This window comes from Chelonoidis abingdonii, chromosome 22 (genome assembly GCF_003597395.2).
Source record: "Chelonoidis abingdonii isolate Lonesome George chromosome 22, CheloAbing_2.0, whole genome shotgun sequence".
In the NCBI taxonomy this organism is placed as follows: domain Eukaryota; kingdom Metazoa; phylum Chordata; order Testudines; family Testudinidae; genus Chelonoidis; species Chelonoidis abingdonii.
In genome coordinates, this window is record NC_133790.1 from 18,066,662 (window position 1) to 18,087,882 (window position 21,221).

At 41.0% G+C, this 21,221-nt stretch overlaps 1 protein-coding gene across 2 annotated transcripts in view; it reads left to right on the forward strand.

Annotated features, from left to right (window-relative positions):
- Positions 1 to 21,221, forward strand: part of PPIL2 (peptidylprolyl isomerase like 2) — a 152,780-nt gene that overhangs the window by 49,446 nt on the left and 82,113 nt on the right. For both annotated transcript variants that reach the window (XM_032776982.2, XM_032776988.2), the window contains 4 exons: positions 7,433 to 7,508; positions 8,523 to 8,683; positions 12,271 to 12,346; positions 16,980 to 17,086. In XM_032776982.2, coding sequence (XP_032632873.1) covers positions 7,433 to 7,508; positions 8,523 to 8,683; positions 12,271 to 12,346; positions 16,980 to 17,086 — 420 coding nt within the window. The remainder of the gene's footprint in view (positions 1 to 7,432; positions 7,509 to 8,522; positions 8,684 to 12,270; positions 12,347 to 16,979; positions 17,087 to 21,221) is intronic.

Here is a 21,221-nt window from a genome sequence, read left to right on the forward strand (position 1 = left end):
ACTGATGACATTTACCCAGAATCACCCGCGACACTGTTTTTGACCATCATGCATTGAGATCTCAACCCAGAATTCCAGTGGGCGGGGGCGACTGCGGGAACTATGAGATAGCTACGGGATAGCTATCCACTGTGCAACGCTCCAGAAATCGACGCTAGCCTCGGTACATGGACGCACACCACCGAATTATTGTGCTTTGTGTGGCCGCTTGCATTTGACTTTATACAATCTGTTTTACAAAACCGGTTTATGTAAAATCGGAATAATCCTGTAGTGTAGACGTACCCTCTGTCAAAGCAATCAAGTTTGGCTTGCAACATTGATTCTTTATGAACTCATGCTGATTATTCTATATTAATTATAAGTTAAACCCAAATATAACATCCTGCCTCTTTTCTTTTTGACTAGTTGTGAAGATCTGATGTAGAAAACAGTGTACATGTTTCTACCAGCATGTGTTATATGGGACTGGGAAATCAGAGGCTCCTACCTCAGGAGCAGATGACCAGAAACCCAAAGGGTCAGACTTTTTGCCTTGAGAGGATAAGCCTACACTCACGCTGTGAACAGTGCTGAGCTGTGTGGGCCTTCTGAAGGGGCTATATGAGGCATAGTGTATGTAAGACTTCCTAGTGTGCGGCACCAATGTACTTGCTACAACAACCCCACGCCCCCTTTAAGGTGGATGGTGTATTGTCTATTCAGGGGCGGTAAGCAAAGAGGAGTTTGCTCTTTCGTGCTCAGGGATTCTCAGCCCTTCACTACCCCTGTGCATCTGTGCAGGAGCCATGCACACCCAAGCCCTAAAGTTTGCTGAGATGCATAAAAATTATTCCTTGTATGCACTGTACAACCATATACAATTTACTGTTGGCGTCCAAGCCTGCAGGGGATGGGCGTCCTGTGAGAGAAATTGTGCAGCCTCTCTGGGTTTTATTCAATGCTTGTGGGTGATGAAGAAGCTGAGTTGACAGTCTTGTCTATTTCTCCTCAGCCAGGGGGGTGCTGCTTGTCACATGGGACTGCCAAAAAAGATTATTATAAAATGCGGTTGTGCAAGTCAAATGATTCCAGAGCTGTAACGGGCTTAGTCCCCGTACATAACAGAGCATTAGAAAGATGAATGGTTTTAATCCCCAGTGCTTTGAACCACAAAAAAGATGGAATGGTGTTTTCTCAGGAGAAGTGACTAGAGAAGAAAAATCAGGGCATAAAACATACAGTGGCAGATATATTTGCAGCCATTTAAAAATAAAGTATATTTATTACTGTATGTTTTCTTAAGTGTTGCTGTACAGCCTAATCAGCTGTAGACAAGACATGCATCCTGACAAGCTGTTGAACACCACTGGTGTTTGTGAGAAGAAACAACTAATGAACAAAGTTGGAGGTAGCTAAGCTGTGTGCTAATTGATATTGCACTCTTGAGCTGTTTCCCATTTGCTATTCTATTTGTCGAAAGGGCAAAGCAAACACTTTCTATGGAGACAGAGGGCTCCTTGGCAATGCAAGGGGGTGCACAGTCATTGCATAAAATCGGAAGGGGCTGATGCAGGGATGATGTGGTAGGGACACACCACTCTGTGTGAGCTTCCTGTGGTAGGGGGGTAAGGCACGGTTGGGTCCAGATGAATCCTCTCACCATTAATCAGCATTGTGGAAGGCAGTGTAAGTGCCCATGGAGGTTATTCCAGCCACTATACTGGAATAACCTCTATGAAGCAGCTCTGAAGCCACTTCACAGCTTGTGCAGGAGGGTACCTAACCAGGCTGGGTGCATTCACCCCAAAGGCAGTTTTCAAAGTGTATGTAACAAGTGAGAATTCTTCGGAGACTGATCTTATCATCCCATTAAAGTCATTAGCAAAACTCCCTATTAACGCGATGTCTTGAATTAGGCCCTCTGTATGGTTGTTTTTTTTTTAATCTCTAAATTCTGTGATTCTGTCACTGTCTAAAAGGACATATATAGTATTGCCACCACCAAGTATTAAAAAATCATGACTCAAGTCCCCCAGATCATGGTATCTTTTAAAAATACGTTGGAGTTTTTTGACTTCTGGTTTTGAGTCTCTAGGATGCACTTGGGTCATGTTTTTAAGCTTGTATTCCACAATCATGAGGGCTAGAAACTTTAAAAACCGAAACAAAAAACTGACTCTCACTTAATGAAAGGTCTTCAAGAGCCAGAGCTTTAAGAAAAACATTAAATATCATGTGACTTGGGGCAAAATTGTGACAGCTGGCAACACTGTGAAATTCTCACCTGTTAAAGTTTAAATCAGAAGGAACCTCAGAATTTTAATTTACTGTTTTTTTGCTTGTTTTTTTAACATTTCTTGAATAGTAATGTTTTGTTTTTTCTTTATCATTAGTTAACCTTCCAGGCTCTCCTGCCTTAACACAGAGGGTATTTATGGTCACAACAGTTGAGAGGAATGTTTAAATAGAAAAGAAAAAAAGGTAATTAAAAATGATAAAATTAAATACTCCATTCAGATTGGGGTTTAAAAATAAAAAAAAAAATCATGCTGAAACTATTTAATGAACCATAAGTTCCAATTTCATTAACCTTGCTGTAGTTTAAAAAAGTGAACAGAAACAATTAGGCCTCTTTCTCTTAACTCAGCATTGCCCTTTATTGCTAGCTACAAAAAGCAATTCCATATTTTTGTAGCTAGTAACAAAAGACAAGTTTGTACAAAGAGGCAGGTATGTACAGCAATTATCCAGGAATCTTTAGCTCTTGGTCCTTCACCTTGATTGGAGCAGGGGCACTCCCTATTGACTCCAGTCATTTTCTACAAAGGAGACACCATTAATACAACTATGGTGCCTTGAAACAAGTGTCTTAATCTCTCCATCTCAGTATTCTCAACACTCATGTCTTGATTTGACTCCCTCTCTCATCTGATTCTCTGCACAATAACAGTCATCGGTGTAATGAAATGAACCTGGCATGTTAAATATTTTATTAATATTTGGACAGTTTCTTCCTGAAAGGAATATGTCCAAAGAATGTGTGTTAATGTTTTTATTTGGATTTAAATAAGCACACATCAAAAATATCTGTCTTGTGTTCTGGGCATCCTTTTCTTTAGTAAAAAATAACTTGTCCACATTATCTCCAGCACAAGTTAGGATTGGTCAGACCTATTTTGTGAAGTTTTTGGGGAGAGATTTGCTGAGTAGAACCCTGCAGTATTCTGTACATAAGTTAACATCTGTTGCTGTGCTCTTGCAGTCAACACACTTCTAGTTCTAAACTGAACTCTTCCTCGTGAATCACAATGCTTAATTTTAGAGGGAGGAGTCTATTGACTTGTTGCCCTAAATAAGCCAACTGAGATGCCACTCAGATTCCAAGTTATAGAACATTTCTTCAGTGACAGAAGGAAAACACATTTGTAGTATGCTGCTTAATTGGCCTGCCTTGTCAATGTACAGTGAAATTCCTGAGTTGCAGAAATGGGAATAGAAGGGAAATAGTATAAGTCAAATCTTTAAAGGTTTCTATTTGAACAAAATAGCCCATCTGAGTATAACGAAGAATAGCACACAAGGCCTTGGGGTTTCTCATTTGTGTCATTCGTGCTTAGAACTCCAAAGGGCAGAGAGACAGAACAGCTGTGATCTCTAAGGAGATGAGGTTGCAGTTTGCTATTTACTGTGTTCCATACTGTGATTCTTGAGTTGACTCTGAGGAGGTAGTTAAATGAGGTTTTGAAGAGCCAGGGGAAGTATATTGATGGTAGGAGGAGGCCTATAAAGACTTTTCCCTTAGTTGCTCAGTGTCAGCGGTCACACTGATTAAGCCAGTAAGCAACTAACTTTAAGTTATATGTAAATTAGAAATAAATTTAATCATGAGGCTTTGTAAAGGAGAATACAATGTATGTTACCAGATTAATCTTTATTGCAGGCCACTTTTTCTCCTCCACATCTCCTGGCTCCAAAGACAGTCTCTTCCAGAAGCAACCTCTAAGCTTGACCAGGGACTTTCTGTAAAATCCTTAATTAATATTGTAATGTATTTTTAGATGCCTGGAAGGGGTAAATCCTTATTCTTTTCTTGGCATGCTTATAGGCAGACCTATAACTTTCTATAAGTAAACATTGTAGCCTGAGAGTAGCTGGAGGAATGCTTGAAAACAGGCAGTCTGTATTTTCTGTTGGCAATTGAAAGTTGTGCCACCCCCACAGGCCTTTGCCTGGGGTTTTTGGTGTGTTTTTTTTTTTTTTTCCATTTATGCCTCGCTTCCCTCTATGATGTCAATTTAGAGATCAGAAATTGCCCCTGGATCTTTTTTTGGCATGTTATACTTATTTTTTTTGTGGTGGAACAGTTTGTATATATACAAAAGTGCAGGAGCATACTAGGATAGTTAAGAAATACGCCCAGATTTCCTATTCCTGGAAATTAAAAGCAACATTCTCTTACACAAGAGCTCCAAGAAGAGAAACAATATCTAGCTTTTCAACGTCAAATACCTTAGTGAGGCTGCATCCTAGTTGCTGTTGTGGAACTGAAAAATAATGGGAAATGATTTGGGGGAGGGAGGGGGAAGAAGCAAGTAGGCAAGCCAGTGGGTCGTCATTAGGGTGCAGACTCATGCAGGCTGATTTCGTAAATGTCTTTTGGTTTTACTGCCAGTAATAAAACTAAAGATTTATTCACCAGTTGAGGCATACAATTTCAGGGATGAATGAAAGGCATAATTGTATCATTTAATGAGAGATGAAGCCACAGCTTTGCTGTATTAACCATTGACTTAGTAGAGATGGAATCTTGAGAACTTTCTAATTGAAAATAACAACTTGAGTATTTTGTTATGTTTTCTTGAATTATTATACTATTCACATTCATGTCAGTGTATTAATCACTAACCTAGTATTCTGCAATATTATTTTTTTGAATGTTTGACTATTGTATTTTTATTAAGGTATTTTAGATTTTGTATCCTCAAACAACCTTTACCACTTTACAACTCTTTTTATGTTCTGTAAGATACAATTTCCTGGAATAATTAGATATCCTGATGTGATGTTGTAACCTTTTTGCTCAATAGATGAGTTTACAAGGACCAAGCCTTAGGGGGGAAATAATGATTGAGGAAAGATTAAGGATTATTGAATGATACTAGTGTGAAATCTGCCTCTCTAGTAGGCATCTCCTTGTCTTAACCACTTTAACTAAAGGTCAAACAAAATTGGACAGGAAGCTACATAGGCACACAGTTTAAAGGTTCACATTTAGTAGGTCATTAGTTTTTTTGCTGGCTCTTTGAGTGGGTCACTTAATAGAGTTTTCAGTGTGATACTTATTTGTTGCTTATTTAACATAGTCTTGTAAATGAGGATTGCACCATATGAAACACCAGATAAGAAACTGGCCTTGGTCCAAAAAGCTTACAGTCTAATAGAGCATACTTGGTCTGAGAATATTTAGGTTTTGAAATGCTCCACAAAAGTTGATTAATGCTCACAGCCTTTCTGTGTGTAAGGTGTGTTTTTATTGGTAGGAAAAGAGCTGAAAGGATTTGCCTCAGGTCTTACAGCAAGTGGCAGAAATAAGACTAGCACTCATGACTCCTGGTCCCCTTTTCTATCCACTCGTGCGACTACCCTTCTCTTGGATTGGCTACTTGACCCTAGCAAGATGTGCTGGCACAAACAGGTGCAAGGTGACCTTTAGGATTAAATCCCAAAGGAAGACCCCAATCCCTCAATTCACTGCATCTTCTGCCAGAGTGCAGCGAATTACAGGCTTGTGACCTAACACATCTGTGAAGTCAGTGGGAGTTTTGACTGAGTCAGGACCTCAGATTCAGCTTCTAATGTCCCTCAGAGTGAGCATTTGCTCCCTACTAATATTAAATTGCTTGAAAATGAGTTTAGTGCTTCAAGGTTTTTTGTTTAGCAATATATAGAGATATCTCTAAACTGGCTTATTGACATACCCCTGAGAAATAACTATAATTTGTTTTAAAAATGTTGTTAGTACAGAAAGTAGAGTTAATTGTTTTTAACGTTAATATTTTTTTAATCATTTACCACCTTTCTGTGCTTGGGAAGCTGTTTAAAAAATGTTTTGTGAAAGTGGTGACTCTCTCGTTTCCCCTCCCCCCAACCAGTCGTTTAATACCTTGGCTACCTTTGAACCAGAGTATTCCATGATAAAAGATCTTTGTTCTTCAAGTTCCCTTATCTTTTATTTCATGGACTATTTACTAGCTTAGTACTTCTACTGAACTACCTTCATAGCTCAGTTGGTAGTACTCTTAGGTCATGAGTTCAGGTCCTACGGGAAGATTTGAGTATTAAGAGATTTTGGGCTATTAGACATATTGCTCTTCAAATGAGGCATTACATGGAGGGAGTCTCCTCCAGTGTTTGGTGGTAGTTGTCCTGCTGGAAATAAAAGGTCAGATCACAGTTTCCAAAAATGGGCAGGGACACTAATAATACTCTCTCGCTGTGGCCTCTTGTTTCCAGTCGTGGATTTGCTGAACAACAGCAATCCTATTGTATGCTCTCAGTAGATGGCGTCTGATATCCAACGCTGTATGTTTTGTAAAGCAAATAGCTGCTGTTTACTTGGCCTACATAATCACGCTACTGCTATGATCAGACTCCCTGCTATTTTAAAAGAAGTCTATGTTATCTTGGGTATGAAAAGTGTTGCATGAAATTGAATTTTTTCTAACACTGGAAAAAATGTGTTGCATGATCAATAGGACTCATGTGGCTCTGAAGGCCTGATGTACTAGCGCACTTTAAATGAACCTCAGAATGCAAACGAATAGCACGTATTGCACCGTATGGACGTTCAATTATATTTCCTGTTTAAAATGTTAAATTTCTTCTTTAAAAATGAAGGAATCATTTTTATTGTATTTATCTGCAGTGTTATCCTCCTTGGGTCAAATTGTTTAAAGGTATTTAGTTGCCTAAAGAAGCAGATAAATGCCTAGGTATTTTTGGAAATTCCAGTATGCACCTATCTGGATCTATAGGTGTGTAGATATCTTCAATAATCTGGCCCCTAGGTGCTGGACATCTCATTTGGCCAATTCTCTGGAAAACTAATCCCAGTTTAGAATTAGAATCTGAGCGTTTGCAAACTGTGACCAATTACCTGAACCCAGACTATTCTTGAATGACACTACGCTAGTAACTGATTCTGTACTTACTAATGAACACAACACTAAATTTCAATCATATAACAAATATAGCCAGGAATTTTTACGCTTTCAGATATTGCTATGTTAGTAGCTGTTTTCCATATATAGTTTAGCTGAAATTTTGTCTGTATCATGGTTAGTTCAGTCTTTTCCAGCCCTTCATTTACTACTGGTTTAACATGCACTCCCTATTACCTGCTGTTATGTTTCCATTGGGAAGATTTATCCTTTTTTGTTTTTATTTTCAGGATCCAACCAATCTAGACAAATTTAATGTCTCCAACTTCTTCCATGTTAAAAACAACTTAAAGGTGACAGACCCAGGTAAGGATAAACTAAAGCTTGGCTGGAGAAACTGTAATCTTAATATGCAAACCCAGAGAATAATTTGTGGAATGTTGAGTGATTTTTCTAAAAGAAAACGCTGGATGGTGGGATTATGAAATGTTGTGCAGTGGTGCCTAGAGGCCCCAGCTGAGATTGGGACCAGTAGTTCTAAACATTGTATAAACACACAGTAAAAGACAGTCCCCACTATGTTTCTCCTTAAATAGACCAGAGGTCCCCAAACTGTGGGGCATACTCCCTTGAGGTTGGGGCGGGGGGTGGCTGAAGCCTAGTCCAACCCCTCTGGGGAACAGGGAGGAAGCAGCACCCAGCTCCACTCCTGGCCCAGACTTCTGGCCCCACACCTGAGGCTCCAGCCTTGGCTCTGCTTCCCCCGCCCAGAGCCATAACTCAGCAAAAATTAGGCATACCAGGGCAGAACTCAGGTGTGACTTATGTCACTTGAAAAAAATACTTCTGTACTATGACAGCATGTATCTTGGGAATTATGAACCATAGATCTTTCATTCCATGAGGGGACAAAGGGTAGATTTTTTTTTTTTTTTTTTGCATTATGTATCCAAAAATAGTGTCTGTCTTTAGTATTCATTGCAAGTGGTTTAAATGGATTTATAAGAGTTTAGGTAGCTTCCAGTTGTTCTGAAGAGTCTTTCAATGGTAAAAGATATAAAGTCAAGCCCTTTTATACTACATGGCCAGTAAAGTATTTGTCTCACCATACTTGGATATCACTTTTTTCATATGGTGTCTTACTACTCACTCATTCATCATAATCACTTCTAGAAGAGCAAAAATATATGGCAGTTTCCATGAAAAAGATTTCTTCTTCTATAGAGAAACAAGAAGGGTGAGGTAATATCTTTTATTGGAGCAACTTCTGTTGGCGAGAGAGAGAGATGTATGGCCCTGTTAAGTTGAAGGGGAACAAAATGATTTTGAGATATAGAGCTTGCTCTTTAACTGAAAATGTGGTTTAATACTGTCTTATAGATGAAGAGAAAGCAAAATTGGATCCATCTTACTATCTGAAAAATACAAATTTAGAGACCCGAGAGACTTTACTGGAGCTGTATAAAGAATTCAAAGGAGATGATATTCTAGCAGCTACAATGAAGACCCCAGAAAAGAGAAAAGTGGATAAGCTGAATGCGGTAAGTTGATTTATAGGTCGACACTGATTACGTTTCTGAAGAATGGTAAAAGGCTTTTTCAGTATAGTAGCCATATCGCCACCTGAACAGACATGACTGTTTTCTGATGCATGGGAACTTACCATTCATCAGAGGCAATGAGAGTGGCGTAGCTAAATAATACTGCAATTCTTCAGAAATGCAGTGATGTGTGTATGTCAATGGATTTGTTTTTGTAAAGTGTTTGTAAATGAGCCTAAAATATTTTTGGAGTTCGGTGTGATGAGAGGTAGAGCTCTTTAAATTTAGGATGTGATTACCATGGTGAGAGTTATGTAATAAAGATTTTTCCTTCCAGCTTGTAATTTCTTGCTTTGAATTAATTTATCATTGGCAGAAGGAACACAGCTTAAGGGCAATGCAAGTGAATCATTCCTGGTGTTGGCATATATATAAATCACCAGAAGCAGCTTCAACATTTCCTCTTCACAGTATTTTTAATGGACTGTTGTAAAAGGTGCCCTTATCAGGGGCATATTACTATGTGTTCGTGGTTGTCAAGAAATAATCCATCTGCATATTGAATCCAAGATTGCTGAGTGTTTATCCTCTCCCTAAACAGTCTCACTGTGCTTAGATTACCCTTGTATGAACATCAGTTAGCAGGAGTGTGCCGCATGATTTAAAAACAAAACAAAGGCAATTTAGACTGTTTATGATCCTAGATATATGAGAAGCTGCACGGCTTAGATTTGGCTTGTCTTGTTTGTTCCTATTCAGGCAATTATACAGTTAAAAGAAAATATATTTAGAGAAAAAGATGAAATGAGATGGAATGTGAACTGTCCACATGTAATAAGGACCAGATCGGCAGCTGGTATAATTGGCAAAGCTCCACTGGCTTCTGTGGGAGGCAGTAGAACCTGTTGGGCAGAGCACACAGAAACCTGGATTCTATACCCCGCGCTGCCACTGTTTTCACTGAGTCATCTTGGGCATGTTGCCTCGTTTCCCTGCCTCTGTTTTCCCCTTCGTAAAATGAGGATGATATTATTTACCTCAGTAAAATGCTTTGAGATCTCCAGATGTGTGTATAAATATATAAACAAGCTAGATGTTATTACTTATTTGGTCTTGTATTTGTGTTTTTAACTCCACTTAAGATCCATGAGTGGGATTCTGTTTTTTTCAGAAAAGAAAATTGTGAACAAGGCTATAGATATTAGAAGCCATGTGACAGTGTCCACTCAAGTGCCACCCTGAGTGTTCCCAAAGCCCCTCCATATGTTTAGTAGGCTTTAATTTCACTTAACAAGGATGTTTTACAGAAGTCTTGCCAGCAGTGCTCCCTTCATATCTCCAGCTGTGGATATAAAAATAATTTGTAATAATAAAACCCTTGCCTGATAATGTGGAAGCAATAAGTCCCTTGAGCTCAGTGTCTGGAAAGACTTAAGTAGAAATTCATCACAGCAAATGTTATAGGGACAGATGGAGAAATACCACCGCATTGTGCTTCTCGTTCGTTTTATAAGAACTGGAGTGGAAAGTCTACTTTAAATAGGAAATATAGAAGACATTTGCATGCTTCTAGTAATTAAGTGGTAATATTTTAAGTAAGAATTATAGAATTTAACCTTGATTCTTTTTATCATGGTCAATATTACACAGGCTAAAAATGAAAGTCAATATGAAATTTTATCGCAACAGTATCAGACATGCTTAAAATGCAGCAGTTGTGCACCTGCAGAAGAGGAACCAAGAAAGCCGATGTATGTTTTCCAAAGCATTATTAAACCCTGCTGTCCCTTCTGGGGGTGGAAAATGTAGGCTGTGCCATGTAGTATAGCAACCTGCCAGGTCTTGTTATTTACTTTAGCAACTGTTCGTTAGGAAAAGAATTCCCACTTTAAATTACAGGAAAAAAAGTCTGTGTTTAAAGGTACCTTTTTAAACAAAATCTAGAGACCTATAACAAAAGGACACATAGTTTTGCAACCAGTTTTTAGTGTTGTTTAAAAATGCGTTTAATGTAGAGTGAGACTGCTTATCTTAAATCCCTCATTCTACTCTTTTTGTGAGGGTGCTTCCTTCTGAGGTGAAAGATTAAATGTTGTAGTTTGCTGATTATATTGGCAATACAGCAGAATTAGTGAATTGTGATCAGAATGGTTATTTGTGTGATTTGTGCTATGTTTGGCATGTGCTTCTCAAGACTTGTAACCCCTGGTTAGAACATTTTTTAATTTCCCACTTCTTCCCCCTTCCCTGTGGCTCTTAGTTGCGGAAACTCATATGTGGTATGTGTTTGGTACAGAAGCTTCCATTTTTTAGAGAGTGCTGAAAGGGTCAGGGAACTGGTTGTGGGATAATAGCTCCTTTCTCTTCTGGCAGTGACCAAAAGTTGTAACCATATGCTGACTATTTAATGATCTATATGAAATTTGTTGAAAGGTGTCAGTCCAATTCTAAGAGACCATGTGTCCACATCACCAAATCTGGTGCTCGTGTTGGCAGGAGAGAGGATTATGAGAGTCATGGGGGCTAAACCGCACTCTCACTCATCTGATAAATGAGATGAACAAGTTCAGCTCTCTACAACTGAAAAAGTCAATGTAAAATAGGAAACCTACGAGAAACACAGCATAACAGATGTACTGTAAAATCATGCTGTAATAGTTAGTGGCTTCCTTTTGCTTTTTACCAAACAAGTCTTGACTAAAAAATATTAAGCACATCTCCTTGCTTTGACAGCTTCAATTTACAACTGTATTTTTCAGAAGCTGTTGAAGACTGAATACTCACGCCTGAAACTTTTTATTTTTAAGTACAGATGTTTTGCCTGTTTTGAAAAAATACACAGCATATTGTGTTGGTAAATATTTGGGCAGTTCATGCAGTGCTTCTGGTGAATACTTTGACATGCTAACATATTTTGGAAACCCCATCCTTCCTCTGGAATGAGGAAGGGGATTGTTAATTGAAATAGCCAGTATATGTATTGTCCAACAGGATAGCTTCTATTTCAAGATCTTTAGAGCCCAGCTTTGTAATACTACAAGGACATTGGGAATGTGGCAGATACTTTAGGAAACATTCCTTTGGTAACATTTAAAAAAATGTTAATTATATGACAATCTTCACCATAGTGTATCTGGTTGCTTGGTGGGAATGAGAAGCTAAAACTGACAGGTAATTCATTCTACTAGGGCACTTGGAAAAGTGTTGATATTAAACCCATTGGAGATCATATGGGTAAAATATTGACTCCGTTGAAGACAATAAAAGAAATCGTCCATTTTATCCATGAGGCCGGGAATTTACCCTATGTGGAGATGAACTTCTGATCTCCTTTTAACAAGTTGCTTTGACAATAGCTGACTAATTGCTTCCATTATTCCATACAACTGCATTATTTATTTATGTATGTATTTATCACTGTTACTACTGCTATTATATAGGTAGTTTATTATTTGACTGTGTGTGTATGTACATCAAAATTAATTAGATGAATTTGAGGGAAGAGTGCAGGAGATGATGTTATAATGCTGCATCTCTTTCCTCCAGTTTTTGTAGTGTTAACTCTGAATTTTTAATCTTTTGTACAGGCTCACTATTCTACAGGGACAGTAAGTGCTTCCTTCACATCCACTGCCATGGCCCCAGAAACAACACATGAAGCAGGTACTGTCGATACCTATCATTAACAGTGTATTGTAATCAGATATACTGGTATAAAGTATGCTGTCCTGTAGACATACTTTTGAGAGGACTGCAAGAATGCATTATTGACTAGTCAGTATCTGGTACCTTAGAATAATATTGTCCATGCAGCTATAGCCCTGGTTTGTTCTTTGAGTGCTTGCTCATGTCGATTCCATTCTAGGTGTGTGCGTGCCCACACGCACAGTTGTCAGAGATTTTTGCCTTAGCGATATCCATAGGGTCGGTTATGGCGCCCTCTTGAGTGTGGCGCTCATGCACTGGTATATCAGGCACCACTGGCCTTTGGCCTCTCAGCTCCTCCTTACTGCTCCTGAGGGTTGGTTGGGGCATCTTGTCTTGCATTGCAAGAGCGTTCGCTGTTCTTAATAGCTATTGTTATCTCCTTTGTATATATAGTTCTTAGGTACTTAGTTAGCCATTAGTTTGAATGTTAGAGTCCCAACTGGGACTTTGCCCTGCTCCAGGGCATTCCCCTTTCCCCAGGCTTCAAACCATAGTTGTCATGCAACAGGCCAATGCCTATTAGTGACCTCCATGACAGTTGTTTAAAGTGCTTTGGGGAGTCCCATAGAAAGGACAAGGGCAGGATCTGTAAGAGCTTTTGCCCTAGAACCCAGAAGCAGCGGGATATCCACTTGAGGGCCCTCCTCATGGAGGCTGTGCTTCGTCCTGCATCGGAGCCCTCCCATTTGGACTCCACTCCTAGCACATTGGTATCGGTGCGGAATTCACTGCCGATACCTAAGAAGCAGCATAAGAAGAAGGGCTCCCCAGCACCAGAGAGGAAGAAGGCTTTGAACAAAGGATGTGTCAGGCCACATGCCTGCCCTGGAGCTTCACGGGGGTACTGGTATGCTCGGACCCCCTAGCCCAGCCAGGGATCTGCCTCTGACTCTTGGGAGCAGCAGGGCACCCTGGCTTCTCCTAGGGCCTTCGTTGCCTGAAGCAGCCTCAGTGGTTAAAGACCCAGTAAGCCAGCTGCCCCTGCACCAAGCACTGGACTCAGCTAAGGCCCCACCGTCCAGGGCAGTCCAGTCTTGGAACTGCCTCATAGGGCAGTGGAGCGTCCTTGGACCACAGGCATAAGTCCTCATCACCACTGCCAAGGACCCCATTCCCACAACCTCTGTCTCTGGCCAGAGGACCCAGGTCCCCGATGCCACGCTCTCTCCCACGAGATACGGGACACCAGAGTTGAGGCACTGGAGCCCGTACCCTTGGTACCGGCAAGCCCCAACCAGAGATCATCATGGCGTAGGTCGCTATCACCCAGATGATCTCCCAGGCATCGAACCCCCGCTGGTGCGGGATTGCTCCCCGTCGTGGCACTGGTCCCCATCTCACTGGTACCGCTTGTCAGGCAGGCACCAATCCTCGCCCTCTTCTCCGCTTGTCTTCAGGTCACCAATGAGGATCATTCAGCAGACTTGGGCTTCTACTGCTCCGCTCTGGTCACCGGGGAGGCAATGGTCCGAGTCAGAGCAGGAGTTTAGCCCCTTGCCAAGAAAGGGTGAATCACCACTAACCCACAAGACTAGCATGGCATCTGCTGCAGCGGCGTGGCAGCAGAGACAGTGGCCTGCTCAATGGCCGTTCTGGAATTTTTGGGGCATGCTGATGATACCGGTCCCCGTACTCCCACCATTCCTCCCTGGCTGTCTCGGACAAACCACCTCTGGCACCGGAGTCAGAGCGGGGTATGGAATCCAATGCAGGGACAGCACAGCAGGTTCCTATGCCTAAGAAGCCATCCCTAGAGAGGGAAGGGGAACCTGCCCCTCCCCCTGCGGTGCAGTTGTCGCCGTCTCAGGAGGAAGTGGTGGTGGGCCCCTCCCAAATTGGCAGTCCCACCCATACATTAAGGAACACCAAGCCCTCCTTAAAAGGGTGGCTACCAATTTAAACCTGGAGATTGAGGAGTTGGTGAAAGTCAGATGATCTTTTTAATGTCGTATCCTCCACCACCCCAGCCCAGATCACCCTGCCTGTCCACCCAAGGGTTCTTATGATTGCAGAAATCACTGTGGCAGACCCTCTCTGCCATTCCGCCCACTTCTAAGAAGGTGGAAAAGTAGCACTATGTCCCTGCAAAGGGATTTGAATAGCTAAGTACACACCCTCCAGCTGGGTCATTGGTCGTGTGCGCTGTTAATGAGAGGGAAAGGTGAGTGGCATAGCAAAAAACAGACACCAAGAGACTGAACTTGTTTGGCAGAAAGATTTATTCTACAGCCAGTCTGCAGTTTCAGGTGTCTGACCACCAGGCCCTATTAGTCAGGTACCATTTTAATCTGTGGGACTCCCTTAGTAAATTCAAGGAGGCTCTTCCACAGGACCAAGCCCAGGAGTTCGCCTGTTCAGTGGAGAAAGGCAAAGCGATGGCAAAAGGTGCCCTGGGATGCTACGGACTTGGCAGCCAGGGTTGTCTCCTCTGCAGTGGTAATGAGGCGCAGCTCTTGGTTACGGTCCTCCGGGTTATCCCAGAATATGCAGACCACTCTACAGGACCTCCTGTTTGAAGGAGTAGGACTCTTCTCCGAGCTCACAGACACAAGGCTGCACGGCCTTAAAGACTCCTGTGCCACCCTCTACTCCCTGGGCCTTCATATTCTTCAGCAGGCTAGGAAGCCGTTCCTTCGTCGTCCTCCACCACCTCTGTCGCTGGCTAAACACCTATAGGAAAAAGGACAGAGGCAAGGGGTTTAAACAATGATACCCTTTGTCTTCCCATTTGTCTGCTCAGCTCAACCATTCCAGGAACCAAGGAAGCCAGAAACAGGGATTTTGAGGATGCGCTCGAGGACGGTGCCCAGTCACATCCCAGGATCCAGCTTCCTACTCTGTTCTCAACCTTCCGGTCAGCCTGGTTGCAGCTGACTTCGAACCGTTGGGTGCTTGACATATCTTCGGGCTACACTCTGCAGTTCTTGGTTGACCCTCCCTCCCACCCCGCTTCCCTGTTCCTCTTCAGGGACCTGTCTCACGAGCAACTCCTTGCCCAGGAGGTAGACAACCTTGGAATGGGAGCAGTAGAGGTCTCACGGGAGATGAGGGGGAAAGGATTCTACTCTCGTTATTTCCTAATCTTGAAAGCAAAAGGGGCCCTTAGACCCATCTTGGACCTGCAGTGCCTCAACAAGCATCTCAAAATGTTGAAGTTCTGCATGGTTTCCCTGGCCTCCATCATCTTATCCCTGGATCCGGAAGACTGGTACATCACCCTTGACTTGAAGGGACACACGTTTCCATATCTCCATTTTTCTCCGGACACAGATGATTCCTCCATTTTGTGTCGGGTCAGTGCCATTTCCAATTCACAGCGCCGCCCTTTGGACTCTCGTAACCCCCACCAGTGTTCACAAAGTGCATAGCACTCAAGAGGGTGCCACAGCTGACCCTACGGGTATCCTAAGGCAAAAATCTCCAATGACTGTGCACATGGGCTCGCACACACCTAGAATGGAATGGACATGAGCAGCACCTCTTGAAGAACAACAGTTACGAAAAGGTAGATAACTTTTTTCCAGTGAGTTCATTCTAAAATAATGTAGCAATTGTGAATTTAGTTTTAGCTCTGAATGGCAAGTATGTAGATATTGACCTAAAATTAATGAGGTATTTCATATGCCTGTGGACCACAAAATGGAATGCACATGTATGCAAGTTAGCAATGAAACTTGATCTCCTCCTCTCATGTAAAACGTTTGCTGTCTTTTGGCTTAAAAACCTCTTGGTATTGGTTAAAATTATATCTTAAAAAATTGTGGGCTGTCTGGCAGCTTTTGACTTACTGCTATTCAAGGTTATATTTCTTGCCAAAGATGCATTTTAAACAGTAATTCTTTCCTTTCGTCCTCGAGCTTAAACAAAAATGCACTGAATGTTTTAATCTCAATCTTGATTAAGTGACTTGGCAATTAGTGTTTCAAATGCAAGGTAGAGCTCTTACTCTTGGGGCTAAAGATTTCCAACGATCAAGTACACTTAGTGAAAGCCTGAAGCCAGTACTCTAACTGCATATTTACCAAAGTAATTTTCTTTACTTAGCTTGAATCTCTGCTTTTATTTTTCTATGCTTTGGAGACAGATTTTGGGTATCTAGAAATATTGATAGAAATGGAGTTTCTTTGACACAAATGAAATAAGTCTCTTGGAGTGAGCCTTTGGTTTGACTTTACAGAAGTGACATGGTTCCATCAGTTCAGGTCCTCATGTGTCAACAATTTGTGGTTGGCTGATGACTACCTGCATGGTTTCTAAGTTTGGCAAGAAGCAATTTGGTTTCAAAATAATACCCATAATTAGTAGATATTACTGAAAATTACAGTGTGTAATATTCAGGGTTACCTGACGCTTAAAATACAGGCCACGTTGTTGGCTCTAGACAAGTTGTGGTTTTCTAGAATGAAAATTGTATGACACAGGATGATTAATGTGAGATTACCATCTGATGATTTCTACATTACCATATCTCTAAGTCTGTGGGGAGGATTTCATCTAATAGGAATCTAGTGATTTGTTTGCAGATAGCTTCTAAAGATTAATGAAGAAATTTCAAAAGTGCTAATTTTTACCTTTGCTTTTGAGGCAGCTGCCATTGAGGAGGACATTGTGCGATACCAGTATGTGAAGAAAAAAGGTTATGTACGACTGCACACTAATAAAGGAGACCTGAACTTGGAGTTGCACTGTGATATGGTACAGTATGCCATCTAGATTTAATCCTGTAATTTAACTCTAGATTATGAATAGAACAAGGGTTGGAGGTCAGAATAGTGAAACAATGCAAGCAGTATCTATTCAGTGAGGTTTTTAACTTTTAAAATGAAAAATTCTAAGAGATTCTGAGACTCAAGAGGGTGAGAGAGGAAAGGAAAAGCAGTTCCTGATGGCATGAGCTGAGGAGGAGATGGCTCTTGCATCATTAGTGGCCTTGCAGAGAAACATAGGAGTGGAGATAGTCAAGGTCTTTGAAGTCAGCTAATGCAAGTCTGTGAAGAAATTAAAAAATTAATGAGGGTAAGATTAAAAACCAAACGGTAGAACAGAGGTTCTCAAACTCTTCTATAACATGGACCGCATCCTAATAGAGAAATTATCTTATGGATATCTCCCTTCCTATTTGCAGTTGAACACACCATCCCAACTTTAAGAAGGGAGGAGAATCAGGAGACCTTGCTTATATTCTTTACTCTGCTGCTGACTTTGTGTGCATGCTTTGGGCAAGACACTTAACTTCTTTGGGCCTTAGCGCTACCTGTTTGAAAAATGGTCATCATAATTATTGCCCATTTATATAAAGCACTTTGAGATTATCACATTAAAATGCCACATTAGTCCAAAGTATTGTTTCTTTTATTAAATGTGATAAGCTGCATGAACGTAACATGGAAGTTGCATGGCTGAAATGATAAAACCAAGAAATACAAAAGTGAAGGTTCCAATAGCACTGGTAACTCAGCTGTCTTATACATCCTGTCTTTATAGAAAATAGAGTTTGGAAATAGTAATATATTATGCTGTACATTTAATCAGATAAATAGTGTGTTTGTGCAAAATGGACTAGGTAACATTGCTGTGCATTTCCAAACTGTGATTTTAATTGTGCAATGTCTGTTATGTATGAATAGCTTTTCTAAAATTTCTTCTCCTTTTTAAGAGAGAAAAGCAAAAGGAAAAATTCCAGAGCTGTTCAGAGTGTGAATTTTATAAGCTGATAGCTGCATATCTTATGTCCAACTTCACCAGCTGTGCTTGCAGGCTTCTTGCGAAGCAGTTGTTTGGCTTGTGGAGCTTTCAAGTTTCGCCACCAGAGCTTGAGTTCTTGGAGCCAATGAGAAGAGTAAACGTGGGCCAAATTTTGCCAGCCTTTTGTTAAGTATTATCTTATATCACAAATAGTCCCACTAGAATCAATAGGTCTACACTCAGTATAAGGCTCTACTCCACATGAATGAGTTGGCAAAAACTAGCCTGTAGCTAGTTATGAATTCATAGTGTACATATGTGTACATGTGAACCAGGAACATTAAGGAAATGTCCTGCACTACATGGTCAGTGCATAACTTTCAAATGCTTTAATGTCAATTTTAATTTAATATTTGTGTATTACGGTAGTCCTTACAGGCCCTAACTGAGAGCTTGGCACCATGTGCTAGGCATTGCAAATATATAAGCCCCAGTTATGCAGAGACTTGCTCACATGCTTAACTTTACACACTGTGGGAGTACCATCAGTGGGACTACGGAGTGTGTAGAGTTCCGCACATTGCAGGACCATGACCATAATATATGAGAGAGACTCTGCTCCAAAGAGCGTATATAATCTAAACAGACAGGACAGACAAAGCAGGGATGGGAAAGAGAGGTGCAGAGAGGAGAGCATGACTTGCTCAAGGTCACCCAGGAGGTCAGTGGCAGAACCGGTAACTGAACGTTGGTTTCCTAGACCAATGCCCTATTCAGTGGCCTGTTCTGCCAGCTTCCTTTATACCAAGTGGATGCTCTAATCCTCAATAGAGACAATACAGATTTGCCAACCCCAAGCATTCAAAATTTTGAGTCAGATTCCAAAATGTCATGTGATTTTATAAAATAACTTTGGGGTTTTGTTTACCTTCTGGTGTCTAAGTCTTTAGAGTTCACGTTTTCAGGCTTTTTTTAACCTATAACCAAAAGGGTAGAAATTCACTGTTTTAAAAAATGAAAGCTGAGATAGCCCTATATTTATCTGATTCCAGGACCCAGGGTTATCAGATTCACAAAAATAGCAAGTCTCATAATAAAATTGTCTGTGTGACATCACTGAATATTTTCTGTACCAAGTTTCAAAAAGTACCTTCCCTCCCCCCTTAGCTCTGTTTTTAAAAACAAACACAAACAGCATTGTCTCACTTTTCCAGAACTCCAGCAACTGAAGGGATTATACTCAAACTTTAAAAAAAAAAAATGTTAATTTTTAGGCAGACTCCAAACTTGGAAAATTTCAGCCCAAATGGTATTTTGGAAAGTTCTAAGCATGTGAAATAGGAGATTATAATGGGAAATATGTTTCAGGCTTACTCTGGAGGTTGCTTTTGGTGACCACTCTAACTTTAGAATAGTTTAGCCGGTGACTCAGAAGTTTCAGGCAGCTATTGTGGAGTCCAAAAATATGATAAATCTTCTATTTCATTGCTTAGCAGGCAGTGTGTAGGGCTGGAGGTGTGGGAGATGAGAATGGAACAAATACACCAAGCTCTATTTATCCTCCTTTCTACCAAACAGTAGTGGTGATGAGTGAGAGATGCATCACCATGATGTGAGAAGCATCACAGCGGCATGTCATACTATGATTAATCTATGGCTCTACGTCACCCTGTTCAATGACAAAGGTGACTTTCTTGCTCCTAAACATTGAATAGCACTATGTAGTGAGACGAAAAGCAGATGATGTCAGTACAGCAACATTTAGGGGCAGAAACAGAGTGAGCAGACTGTGTTGAATCATTTATTTTGTCATGTGTTATGAAACTGATTCCTATCTAATCCATCCTGAGTGAAACCATTCCCATATTGATCAATATGGTTCCCTGGAACACGTAAGCAACTACTATGTCTCAGTCCTCAAGAGTCTGTGTCTAGTTCCCTTTATAGCATTCCCAATATGGTACCCATCATGTTTCTGTATTTTTCCATACATGTCCCTTTCAAGTCAGTGTTTTCTTATATGCATATTGCAAATGTGTACTGTTATGCACAGCCAAGCCTGATCAAGCACTGGCCTATGACCATCTGTTTCTTTTATTTCTTTGTGTTGACTAAATCTGTGCAGATTAAGCAGCCTTTTGGCAGCAGAGAGTAACTAAGTAAAGCTATGCATGTATTAGTAAAATAGTAGTGAGCTAAATAGGAGACCAATTACTTCTCTGAGAACATAAAATATGTATATATTACACACTAAAATACAAGGTAAGAACTATTTAAGATTGCAAAGTCAAACATTCACAAGTTGGGAATTACCAAAATTAAGGTTTCCTGTGCTGCCTTAATTTATATGCATCATGATGGTCTTTAATTCTTCTTTGAGTGCTGGTCCCTGTGCATATTCCACACGTGGGGTACTCATGCAAACCATGCGCCCGAGTCCAGAAATTCTTCAAAACAGTGTCTGTTGGCCACATGTGCACAGTAGCTTTCCTTGTGCTCTCAACTCAGGGCATAAGGGGTGATATGGATTGACGCCTCTCTAGTTCCTTCTTATCGTTGCTTGGCCTGAGTTGGAATAGTGTCCACCTTCACTCTGTTGCGTAACCTGCAGAAGAAAATATTTGTAAATAGTTATATATCTTAGCTTAGTAGTTAAAGCTCATAGCATGGAGTGTTTCTTTCCCCGCAACTGGGGAGCCCCTCCCTGGCTCTGGGGCTATGTCTAGAGTACCGGGATTCATGGATTGTGTCTCCTGCACTTGCTTCTTCTCTATCAGTGATGAACATCAGCGGTGCCTGTATTGTTTGGGTGAGGTACACATATCGGCAAAGTGCAATATGTGTTGCTTCTTCCCACCTAGAACTTGAGAAACCTGTGAACTTCACCAAAAGCACCTGGTGGAGAAGACTATGAGGCCACTTTCTTATCTGGACTGGAGAGAGGCCCCTGAACCTGGATCACAATTCACTAGCAGTGTCCCTCCAAGCATGTGCCTTGGAGTGGAGCCTGCAACATCTAAGCCCAAGCACTCTTCTTCTAGGGCTTCCCATGAGAGTAGAGTGGACTCTCATGGAAGCAAGGACAGAACTCCCTTCAAGGACTGTCCATAGAAAGTGCGTTTCCTCTCTGAGCCTGTCCAGATCA